General features: G+C 40.1%; 1 protein-coding gene across 1 annotated transcript; it reads left to right on the top strand.

Annotated features, from left to right (window-relative positions):
- The first annotated feature begins 4,268 nt into the window (after positions 1-4,268).
- Positions 4,269-11,425, top strand: mesd (mesoderm development LRP chaperone). Its single transcript, XM_044194515.1, has 3 exons — positions 4,269-4,466; positions 8,355-8,587; positions 10,527-11,425. The coding sequence occupies exons 1-3, from the start codon at positions 4,311-4,313 to the stop codon at positions 10,792-10,794; spliced, it is 657 nt and encodes a 218-aa protein (XP_044050450.1). The 5' UTR covers positions 4,269-4,310; the 3' UTR covers positions 10,795-11,425.
- The last annotated feature ends 865 nt before the right edge of the window (positions 11,426-12,290 follow it).

Below are 12,290 nucleotides of genomic sequence, written 5' to 3'. Positions count from 1 at the left end.
ATACCAAAATATCACTGGACACTTACAGTACTTATAACAGGATTATTATTATTATATTGTGTAATTCATTCATTTTCATCAGTGTAAGATTTTGTGTGGTCTTTTCAAAAAATAAGAGTTGCTCCAGAAAAAGGACAGCCATATTTGCTGTTTCAAATAGGTTCTTTAAGTAAAAGTAGCAATACCACAAAGTAAACATACTCGTCATATGTTACAATTAAAAGTCCTGCATTCAAAATTCTACTTCAGTAAAAGTACAGTAAAGTATTATCAGCAAAATATTATATTGTTATATTGTAGAGTGTTATATACATTAAAATGTAAGCAGCATTTGAAGATAGCTGGTTGAGGTGGAGTTATTTTTAACTATTTTATAAACTGCAAAGATCCCTGTACATCCATGGTCCACACCATAAACTGTATACACCCACAGGTGTGTGACCTCCTCTCAGGCCTGTGCATGATTGATAGCCTATGTCTCTCACTCTCCTCTTAATTTGTTGCGCCTGTTTGGGGCAGGACAACTTTTTCATTCTTATTATCAGAATCAGAAATACTTTATTGATCCCCAAGGGGAAACTCTTTTGTTACAGCAGCTCACTATCATGTCAGTGCACACAGGAATAGAAGTACTAAGCAAAAAATATAATACACTATAATACAGGTCAGATAAATTAAGTACCAAGTGGGTATAAGTATAAAAGTAAAATAAGTGTGAAGTACAAAGTGGGTTTACCGGTTGATGATAATAATACGGTACAAAGTAATAGTGCATGAAATGTCAAGTTAAGTGTAAAGTTAGGGCATGGACTACAAAACACTATAGTGGCAAGGAAAAACTTTTCGTTTTTCAGGCAGAAACCTCAGGCAGAACCAGACTCAATGGTGGGCCATGTTAGGATGAGAGAGAGAGAGGGAGAGGCAGAGAGAGAGAAGGGGTGTGGGGGAGAGGGATGCACAATGCAAATTCCACCTAAAATTTTAAAATAGTAATAATGGAATAGTAGTTGTAACATTAATATTAATAAAGTAATAATAATAGGAATGATAGTCTTAGGAATAATAACAACAACTGTAGTAGCAGTTGCTGAGCAGGAACACGGGGGCAGCAGGTGGCCCACAACCACAGATCCAGTCTCTGCAGCTCAGGAGGCAGAAATACCTGCTGAAAGCGACAGAAGGGCACAGGAGAGAAACGAGAAAGCACAGAACTATGGGAGAGAGAAGATGTTGAGTTAGTAACATGCATTAAAATGGAATAAGAATGCGTACAGATGGAAAGGAAGAGGAGGAGGGAGGTGCATCATGGGAAGTCTCCCGGCAGCATAACTAAGGGAATCTAAATCCTGACTGAAAATCCTCAAATAAACTATTGTTATTTACAACGGATTGGTGACTGCTTTCTCAAGGATCTTAGAGATTAAGGGAAGGTTAGATATAGGTCTATAGTTGGCTAAAACCCCTGGATCAAGAGTGGACTTTTTAAGAAGAGGTTTAATTACAGCTACTTTAAAGGACTGTGGTACATAGCCTGTTAATAAAGACAGATTGATCATATCCAGTAACGAAGTGCTAACTAAGGGTAAAACTTCTTTAAGCAGCCTAGTTGGAATGGGGTCTATGAGACAGGTTGATGGCTTAGATGTAGAAATCATTGAAGTTAGATGAAGAAGGTCGATCTGAGAAAAGCAGTCTATATATACATATATCAGGTTTCAGAGCTGTTTCTAAGGTTCCTGTGTGTGAAGATAAATTGGAACCGTTTGAGGGCAGGACGTGATGAATTTTTTCTCTAATAGTTCAAATTTTATTATTAAAGAAGCTCATGAAGTCATTACTACCGAGGGCTCTAGGAATACATGGCTCAATTGAGCTATGACTCTCTGTCAGCCTGGCTACAGTGCTGAAAAGAAACCTGGGATTGTTCTTATTCTCCTCTATTAATGATAAGTAGTAGGCTGCTCTGGAGGGCCTTCCTATATGTTTTAAGACTATCTTGCCAGACTAAACGAGATTCTTCCAGATTGTTGGAATGCCATTTCCTTTCAAGTTTTCGCGGTTTGCTTTCATTTGCGGGTTTGGGCGTTATACCATGGAGCTAACCTTCTTTGTTTTATTATCTTCTTTTTTAGAGGGGCAATAGAGTCGAGTGTCGCTCACAGTGAGCCTGCAGCACTATCAACTAGATGGTCAATTTGGGAGTGGCTGAAATTAGCATAAGAGTCCTCTGTTATATCGAGACATAACACCGAATTAAATGCAGATGGGATCGCTTCCTTAAATTTAGCTACAGCACTATCAGATAGACATGTAGAGTAGGAGTTTTTGCCTAATGGTGTGTAGTCCAGTAATATGTTATTAAATAATGGTCCGATAAAGAAGGATTCTGTGGAAAGACTATTGTATTGTTCAATAAACTTGATAAAAATTCAGAATAAGGACCAGGAGGTACACTATAACAAATAGGCTGTTGTGTTTTCCAGGTTGGGTGTGAAAGACTAAGAACAAGGTTTGTGAATGAGTTATAATTTAGTTTAAGTTTAGAGTTCATTAATAGGCTTGAGTCAAAGATGGCTGCAGCTCCACCTCCTCAGCCGGTGCCTCGAGGAATGTGAGTATTAATATGACTGGGCGGAGTGGATTCATTTAGGCTAACATATTCTTCATGACCCAGCCAGGTTTCAGTAAGACAGAATAAGTCGATATGATACTCTGATATTAAAACGTTCACTAGTACAGCTTTAGATGACAGATCTGATGTTTAGGATTCCACATTTAATTCTCCTGTTTTGTTGTACTATTTCAGCGTTTTTGTTTAGGTCTTTATGTATAACTCCTCTTCTGTTAACTTTTGGTTTTATTAATGTAAGTGGTCGGGGGCAGACAGCGTCACTAAGGAGTTGTGGGTGGGTAACTGCTCTGGAAGCGCAGAGAAGCGTGTAGGGCTGCAACTCTGCCTCCTGGTCTCAGCTCTGGGTTGTCATGGTTTAGGTCCACTGACACACCGATAAACAGAAAGATATTACTCAAGTTGAAACTTTGGGGGAATATTAATGGAATGGCACATGTTTTCCAGGTATAGTACAGTCTAATGTAGGATTTTTGGGGGGTTTTTTGGTTCCAAAATTTGATATCAGTCTCTTCCAAAACTATTTTTAACACAAAATTGAATTGGTTCGATACATTTTTTCAGACTGAGACTCTCTATTTGGAAACATAAGGAATGATAAAGCTCAGGTATGTTGCATGGTAACAAATCCTATTTTCTTCTTGGTGGGAGGTTGTGATAAACACACTGTGAGTGTATGTGAGGGCTGTTGTACTGTCAGTGGGACTTGCAGCTGCACAGGGCACAGTGCCACTGGGTGGAGTCGGCCAGAAAGGAAACAGCTCTACAGTTTGTGTCAGCTAGGCTGATCTCTGATCTCCACGATGAAATGTTCTGGCCTTCACACACTGCTTTCTAACAGTGTCTCAATAATCTAGCCACATGCTCACTGAGGGAAAATAATGGTTTATTAACGTTATGTTCAGGATTGTAGCAGCAAAGTTACAGTAAGACTAATGTATTAGTCTAATACTGGCCTTTATCTTATCAGCCACTGCGTTTCCTGCCTCTGAACATGATGGAGGCTTCTGACCATATTCACATAAAAGTGCAAAAAAAAAAATCTAATTCAAACACTTCAGCACAAAAATTTCCATTATTGTCACCTTGCCTTAAAACAATAGTATTTAAAGGATAAGTCTGGTGAGTTTCTATATTTTTCTCATTATTCTCAATATTTATTTCTTTGCACTATTTGCAATTTACAGAAACACTTGACTTGTAGGCTATATAGACATTGTATGTTTTCAAACATTGTTTCTTTTTTATATATGTTTATATATACACATATTTTTTCACCTACTTGTATGTATATAATAGTTTTATGTTAATTTTTATCTATCTTTGTTCAGCTTTGTTGTGCTTGTTTTTATTTCTATATTTCCTATAAATCGTTCTTGGAACTGTGTGTAAGTACATTGAGAGCAACTTAAAATCAGAGTCAAATTCCTTGTATGTGCACATACTTGGCCAATAAAGCTGATTCTAAAATGTCATCAATCATATTTTGAGGGTTTAATGATAAATGTATAACCACTTGAGCAGAAAGAGAGAGATAATGTTACATTTTTAATGATTCTGGCTTTATTTTGAAACTCCTTAACATGGTGTGCGTGCCACCGGTCAGCATTTTACAGCTCAGACACGCCCCTCCCGTAATGTGACTGACTCCAGAGCCAATCAGAACACACCATCTGTAAACATGGCGTCAGACTTCAGGTGGAGATGTGTAGTGCTCCTTCTCTGCACATATTTGTTTTGTATTTTGGCGGCTGACAGTGACGGTAAGCCCAAGAAAAAGAAGGATATCCGAGACTACAATGATGCAGATATGGCACGGCTACTGGAACAATGGGAGGTACTTTGACCTGTTGGTTTTCATTCAGTCAGACTTTAGACATTAGCTAGCTACTAGCCTAGCCGTTAGCTAGGTATGCAATTAGCCATGCATCATCAGCAACATGTAACTCCTCAATATGTACCTGCCACTGGCTGGTGGATTACACAGTCTACCAGCCACTCATTTTTTTACCTGCCACTTTCTTGTTTTAACCGGTGTTCTGTCGATATGTGCTACCTATTGAGATGTGCTGCTCAGCGGTTCTGCGCATGACCCACAACTCCCTGAAATCTTATATAGAGACATTATAATATAGTGTTTCAACATGCCCGGCATGTTCTTACAGTGCACTTACCCCTGTTTGTAATTAAAAAAAACCCATAAATGAAGACGTCATAATACTGTGAGAGTTATAATTTTATGAGACATACACAACTGGAAACAAGGTAGCATAAATCGTCAGAACACCGGCAGTGTGTAACTACATGTGAAAAATAATAAAACAAGACCTACAATAAGCTCAGCTAAGCGCGCACGGTTAAGTTGTGGCTCGTTTCGAAGGTTATGTAAGCGCTGTTCCTACGGTGGTTAGTTTACACACATTAGTCAACGATAACTGACCGCACGACTGACTTTATGACGAGTTTCATCATGTTGAGAATATCACGCAGCAGTCAGCCAAACATCTGGCAGTATTAGGCGATACCATGGATGCAGTATGTAGCGGCATTAAGCAGTAACTTACAGGTGAATGAACAAAAGTAGTTGGTGTTTTGAATGATTTCATTTATTGACTTGTGCCGAGCAAATGAAGCCGCATTGGAAACATGCAGAGGTCCAGCGCATCTAATAGGCTTGGATATGAAAACGGAGCTACCGGTAAGCAAGCTTTCACTTCCTGCAGGCGTTGTTGAAGAAGCACAAGCTGGCCCAGTTGATAATTTGCAAATGCGTTAGAAATGAACCGTCAGAAGAGTGAACCATACATGAAATGATGTTTTTCTGCCTTTTCATGTCTACCACTTCACGTTAGTCATCTACAGAGCGCTGCTCAGAGGCTACTGGCGTCTTTTAAGGTGGAATGTTTTCTTGCATGTTACTCAGTGCATGAGATGACGCCGTTAATCAATCAACACACCTTAAATGTGGACCGCTGCGTTCAAACGCCACATTGTTTTTCTGTGTCCGAGTGAAACAAGCAGACTCGCCATTCAGTCTGCGTTGTGGAATGTCACAAATCTCTTTCTCATGCTTCTTTCTCTCACCCGCCACTACACAAAATGACCCGCATGTTGCGGGGGCTAATTTCCGCCCCTGACTGTAACAGTAAGCGTTTAGCAACAATCATTAGCCCCGTGTTTGTACTAGTTGCTAACCTGGGAGAGAGGGCTTCATCTAAACTGGGTTGGAAAAACGATAGCAGCGCCTCTGACTGATCTCTGAGCAGCGCTCGCGCCTGGCTTACAAATCACTTTTGCGCCACATTTCACCGAGATATGTGGTGCAAAAGTACGGAGCCCCCTAAAGGTCATGGCTAGAATTCTTTTGAGTTAATGCATTAATCTCAAGTTAATGCATTAAGAGTTGTTTATGGACACCTCACCTTATATGATGTCCACTGCAAAGAAGAAGTTATCAGATAAAACATTATCAGCCTTCTGGGTCGCAGCTGTATGAATAATGAACATCAGTTATTGCTCCACGCTTACAGCACCAGGCCTCCTACCTAACCCTGTTCCAGCACTGAAGGCTACTTTAAGCCGTTGTGTGTGAAGATCAGAGGAGCCTGTGCAGAAACCTGCGTTGGTGCTGCAGGCGGTTCAGAGCGGTCCGCTCTCTGTGACAGAACCACAGACTGTTGGCAGCATTTCAGTCGCCTTCTCGTTCCATGCTTCTCTTGACTCATACAAATGCAGCACATTAGCTTTTTGAAGTAGATTCAGCTGCACATCTGTAATTCCACCTCTGGAGACGTCTCCTCTTCCTCAGTGAACCCCCTCTGGGCTACAGTCCAGATACAGTAACTGTTCACGAATGAAACCGACAGCATCCTGCAGATTCCCGTACTGCTTTCTTCTAGAGAGAACTCCTGATCTAAGAATTTGTTTATTTTTACTTTCACTAATTACATAACCATGCCTGCCTATTGAGCAGTAGCACTATATCAGCATACTTAATGCCCAGTTCAACGTAAAGTTCAATGAGCTGATATCCGGTTGCTCGGAGCAGCTGAGAGGAAACAGATATGACTGAAGGAGTGGAAGAAGTATTGCGGGAGAACACAACATATTGCGAGGGAACTCATTTGAGACTTTAGAGCAGCAGATCCAAGCAGTTGTAGTTATTGACTTGTGTTGGTGCTAGAAAAATAAGAAAAAAAGATATTTGTGAGAAAATATTCTACAGGTGTGCAACTCTCATTGCATGAATTCACATACTGATTTGCAGATGTGCACATTTTGTCCACGACTTCACGTTTTTTCATACGGCTGTGTAAATGTGATTTGCAACATAGTCACTGCAATAACTGTAGCAAAAATGTGAGTGTATGAGTTTCGTAACATAGGATTTGTGCACCTGCAATGAAGAATTTGAGAAGGTGTAACTGTTGTTTGCAACTCCTAAAGTATTTTGGATACAAGCGTGACTATTTTCTACAGCTACAGATTCCACTGTCACAGGCGCTCCGTTGTTTTGCTGATTGGACGAACGCAGTTTCTCGTTTGGGAACTTTCTCCCTCTAGTGAAATGGCCATTATGGTGTATTATATGTATATTATATTATATTATGGGTTGTGTATTATTCCAATTATTACAATCCGTAAATGTGCGATTGCAATTCGACAGAAAGTTTTGCAGCGCCATCACCAAGCTAGATTTCTTGTGCTTCTGAATCTTCACCGTTCCCTGCTGAAAGTTTAAATTGGCTTTGTGCAAACGCTGGCTTACATTCCCTACATGCCTTTCCTTTGCTGTGCACGTAAGGTAATGAATGAGGTAACGGTCGTGTACTTGTGTAAAGCATGTTTGTGCCCACAATTTTAACACATGGATGTATTAAGGAGAACTGTTCAGTACTGAAGACGCACCCGGCTGTAATACAAGAGGACACACGCTGTGATGGGGATTAGAACTTGTGGCCAAATGCAGAAGCCACGGGTGACTGTCTCTGTACATGTATACTTGTGTATATAAACTTTTTTTGTGTTTCTGGACACTACTTTTGTGTCATTTGATGTGTTTTGGAATAGTGAAGCATTTTACAGCATTTCTGATTAATATCTATAACATAACATAACGTATACTGTAAGGTAGCATACAGTAAGTATGTGCCATTCTTATTTTGTACTAGAATGTTGGTTTATGCAGAAAATCAAAGATCGTTACAGACGATAGTGACTCATAAAGTAATGCTACCTGTTAATGTTTTTAGGTTATTGTGTTATGAGGGATTAAGTTTGAATGTATGAAGTCTTTTGGATTTTGAATGTGAGGAACTGTTGTTGGCCTCTGGGAATTGTGTGTAACCAATTGTAAAAAAAAAAAAAAAAAAGATGAACTATAAAACAGTAACCAGTAACTATAATATTCTGATAAATGTAATTGAGTACAAAGTACAACATTTGCCTCTGAAATGTAGTGAAGTAGAAGTATAAAGCACATACAATGGAACTACAAGTAGCTCAAAATGACTTGAGCTGCTTCAGTACTTGAGTAAATGTACTTAGTTATATTCCCCTACTGGATTGTATTTATGCCAAGTTGAAGAGTGGTATATAACAAGGTAGAAAAGTTGCTGATTGATACAGAACGTCTTGAGATCTGGGCTGTGGTAACAATTATGCCACAGTATTTTGCCTTCTTAACCTCTCCTGACTCACTGTACATCATTTCTTTGTTCCACAGAAGGATGATGACATTGAGGAAGGTGACCTCCCAGAGCACAAGAGGGCTCCTCCTCCCATCGATTTTTCCAAGGTGGACCCCTCCAAGCCAGAGGAGCTGCTCAAGATGTCCAAGAAGGGCAGGACTCTGATGGTTTTTGCTACAGTGTCAGGGGATCCCACTGAGAAAGAGACAGAGGAGATCACAGGCCTGTGGCAGGGCAGCCTCTTCAACGCCAACTTTGACATTCAGAGGTAGCTGCTCACTGAACTCTTTTACCATTAACCAGAACTTTGTTTAGCTGCTTTTCAAGAAGGTAGATTTACTTCTTATCAACTTGGCCTGATTGTTGAAGTTTCTGTCGTTTGGACTAGCCAATTAACCAACTAATAATTTTAACACTGTCATCAACTATTAGAAATAAAATTGGTAGTCATGCATGAACAAAGCCTGATGAAGCTTTAGGGCTTTCTTCCTGTTTGTGCTGAAAAAAGATTTAAACACAGAGAAGACAGCGACATCTGGTGGTTTGTAGAAATGATAGCAGTTCAGTTCAATTCAATTTTATTTATATAGTCCCAGTTCATAACAGACGTTATCTCATTGCACTTTTCCTACAGAGCAGGTCTAGACTGTACTCTTTATAATATTATTTACAGAGACCCAACAAATCCCACCATGAGCAAGCACTTGGCGACAGTGGCAAGGAAAACCTTCCTTCAGGTGTTCAAGACTGTAGCCAAAGCACAAGCACAACATCTAGCTGACCTCATACTGTAGATTCAGTCTTTTCATGAAGAAGTAAGTTTGTAATTATGCTTAACACAAATGTACCTTGTGTAATGCTATGCCGACCACCAATACAGGCCTGGAGTTTAATTCATGGGAAATAATCACAATTCAAATTGCAATATTGGTCAGAAAAATTGCAATTGAACTGAACACATTTACACCGACAGTGAAAGCATAGTTGATCACAGTAGACGGTCGCACCCTCTAACAGATTTAGGTAGTCTCAGTGAATGTGGAAGTTATTCAGTCTCAAAACACGTGTGAAAGTGGTTTTGAGACAAGCCTTGGAAAAAAACTAAAATCAACCTACCACTTTTGTCCGACAGCGTGGATGTGAAACTCCAGTGTAACCCCAGCTAGTGTTACTTCCAGCTTATGATTATAAATCAGTAAACTTGTAATCAATGATTTCTTGCATTGCAGATCAGATGAAATTCACAATTTAATAAAATTCTGGAACACATGAAACTGTAAAAGTGGAATTTGGGCCAGTAAACGTATGCAAAGAGTACGCAGCCGGCAAGAGATCTGTGTGCCGACGGCAGCCCGCTGCAGGCAGCTTCACAGCGACACCGACTCTACAGCTCACCATCGACCCTGAGTAGGCAGGCGGCGAGAGCTGCTTGTTCAGAGGCCGCTGGATTTTACTCTCCGTTTGTTTCCGAAGTTGAAGTTTCTTGTTGGAGCAGCTGATAGGCCCAGTACGGCTGTTTTCTTTGCAGGTGTAAAAAAAATGTATCGGTCTTTTAAAACTAGACTGCATTTCATTGAAGCGTTTATGGTTTATAACCTTTATTTCAACTGCAATTTGATGACTATATACCAAATCTATTGCTATAATTAGGCAAGCAATTTATTTTATGGACAAACAGTGTGTTCACATTGTTTATTATTCTTTAATCTATCCTTATTTCCCATATTGTAACAGTATGGGTGAGTACTTTTTCTACAACCCCTCAAATTTTCATCCTCTAAAAATGTATTGTCAGAATAGCAACCCCTTCAAATCCTCGCACCTCATCAGCTCCTTTATTTCAGGAAACAGATTCACTCCTATTAAGCCAACCAACCTATCTTCACCTTCCCAAACATTACACAAGCAGAGGCCAACTGTCAATCAGATGCAGGGGTCCTAACTTATGGAACTCTTTCTCATTTGATTATGGCACCTAAAAAGTTCTACATCTCATCACTGCTCTGCCTTATTGGGTGGTATCAGGTTGAAATGTTCTCATACTTTTTAACGTTTCATTGTAGTTAACCTCACCATATTTCATATTTATACTTCTTTTTATTAATAATTAGGCTGTTATAAAGCCACTGAAAACAACAGCAGTACATTCCAATGGAGGGTGGTCTATAGTAATGAACAGTACCTGGTTTCCACCTGTCCTTGTGCAGGTTCGTGGTGGGCTCCAACAGGGTGATCTTCATGCTGCGGGACGGCAGTTTGGCCTGGGAGGTCAAAGACTTCCTCGTGGCCCAGGAACGCTGCGCAGACGTCACTGTGGAGGGACAGGTGTTCCCCGGGAATGCTGCCAAGAAGAACGGTGCCAAATACAAGCAGCAGAATGCAGTCAACAGCAAGAAGAAGAGCAAGAAGAAGACGGAGAGCAAGAAGCCCGACTTGGAGGGGAACAGTGCCAGCCATCTGAAACAGGAGCTGTGACGGAATAATGCAGAGGGAGAGGAGAGTCCACAGGGCCCTTTCCTTCTGGCCTTAGACATGCTTATTCTCACAACCAATCTGTGAGCAATAAACTTGTAAGAGGCTACATGACCACGTGGAGATGCAGTGGTCCAGTCAGTGGTATGAGTGAACTAATAAATCCTGTTGGGTACATTAACCTTGACTGCAGAGTTGGTACATAAATCAGAGATTTATTGTCTAACCCTAACCCTCTCCCTCATTGGAACAGTGACAAGTACATTCTTAAAATCATCATTCTTTGTCAGAGTGGTAACAAGCTCTTTAAAATCAGTTGTAATGTCAGCGCTGTCTGGTTTCTTTAGTTATTTTCTGTTCAATTATCACCAAATGAAAACCAATAAATGCACGTTTTTTGCAGCACTCAGGGTAAGCATTATCAACCTTTTTAATTTGTTTGCTTTGCCAAGAGCCGTGTCAGGTACAGGTGTTTTTTTCTGGGACAGACATGGAGTCATTCATCAGGTCCTGGTCTGTGTTAGACTTTGTTCAATCCAGCAGCACGTCAAGATTTGATAGAAAAGTAGCACCCACATTTTCTCTTTGATTTTTCACTGAATATGAAAATAAATTTTTTTTTTATATAATTGTATGAGATATCTTTTATTGTTGAGGTTTGAATCACGTCATCTGTAACTCCAGTGTGAGAACACTGCACTTCTGATTCTGCTGGTCTTCAATATATAGTGCAGACATTGACTTCACTGTAATGGATGACATTGCATGCAGTGCAGTCACCTGAATCCAACATCGTTCCCTTCATTTCCCACACTAAATCATGAGAGAAGCATGCAGATGGAATTGGACAATACAGACAAAATCAAATATGATGCACTATGTGCTCAAAAGTATCTGGATGCCCGCCTACATTGTTTTTCACAGTTGGGGCCAGGGCCCTTAGTTACACATACTCTTACACTAAAGTATGTTTCCAATAACAACTGGTAACAGTTTGTTTGTCCCTTTGCTGCGTCAACATGACAACGCCTCCATGCACAAAGCCGGGTCCATAAAGAAATGGTTTTTCCAGTTTGATGTAGAAGAACTTGACGGGCCTGCACAGAGTTCAATTAAATCCAATTTTAGTTACATAACGTAAAGTTATCTCATCGCGCTTGTCCTATAGAGCAGGTCTACACCGTACTCTTTATCATATTATTTACAGAGACCCAACAGTTCTGACCTCAACCCCCATCCTACACCTTTGGGACGAACTGGAACACAGACTGCGAGCATGGAAACACATTTGCATGTAACAGACCTCATTTATCATTAGTAGTGCAACACTGCTGCATAGAGCAAATGCAGGTTTTACAAAAGGAAAGATTTGCATAAATAATATTAAACCAAAGACACTAAGACAAGACATAACAGGATAATGCTTTTTCTCAGGAATGAATGATTAGTAATTTCTGAGTATGTGTTGCCCGTTTAAGACGGTGTAGTCCCTCATTCGT

This window comes from Siniperca chuatsi, linkage group LG1 (genome assembly GCF_020085105.1).
Source record: "Siniperca chuatsi isolate FFG_IHB_CAS linkage group LG1, ASM2008510v1, whole genome shotgun sequence".
NCBI classification, from domain to species: Eukaryota; Metazoa; Chordata; class Actinopteri; order Centrarchiformes; family Sinipercidae; genus Siniperca; species Siniperca chuatsi.
The sequence above is the reverse complement of the archived record's forward strand: the minus strand, read 5'-3'. Positions and strand labels throughout refer to the sequence as shown.

Bases quoted from the DNA above. Each gene is read 5' to 3' on its own strand.
- mesd (XM_044194515.1), top strand. From the start codon at position 4,311: ATGGCGTCAGACTTCAGGTGGAGATGTGTAGTGCTCCTTCTCTGCACA. The intron at 4,467-8,354 runs GTACTTTGACCT...TTTGTTCCACAG, and splicing joins GGCTACTGGAACAATGGGAG to AAGGATGATGACATTGAGGA. The intron at 8,588-10,526 runs GTAGCTGCTCAC...GTCCTTGTGCAG, and splicing joins GCCAACTTTGACATTCAGAG to GTTCGTGGTGGGCTCCAACA.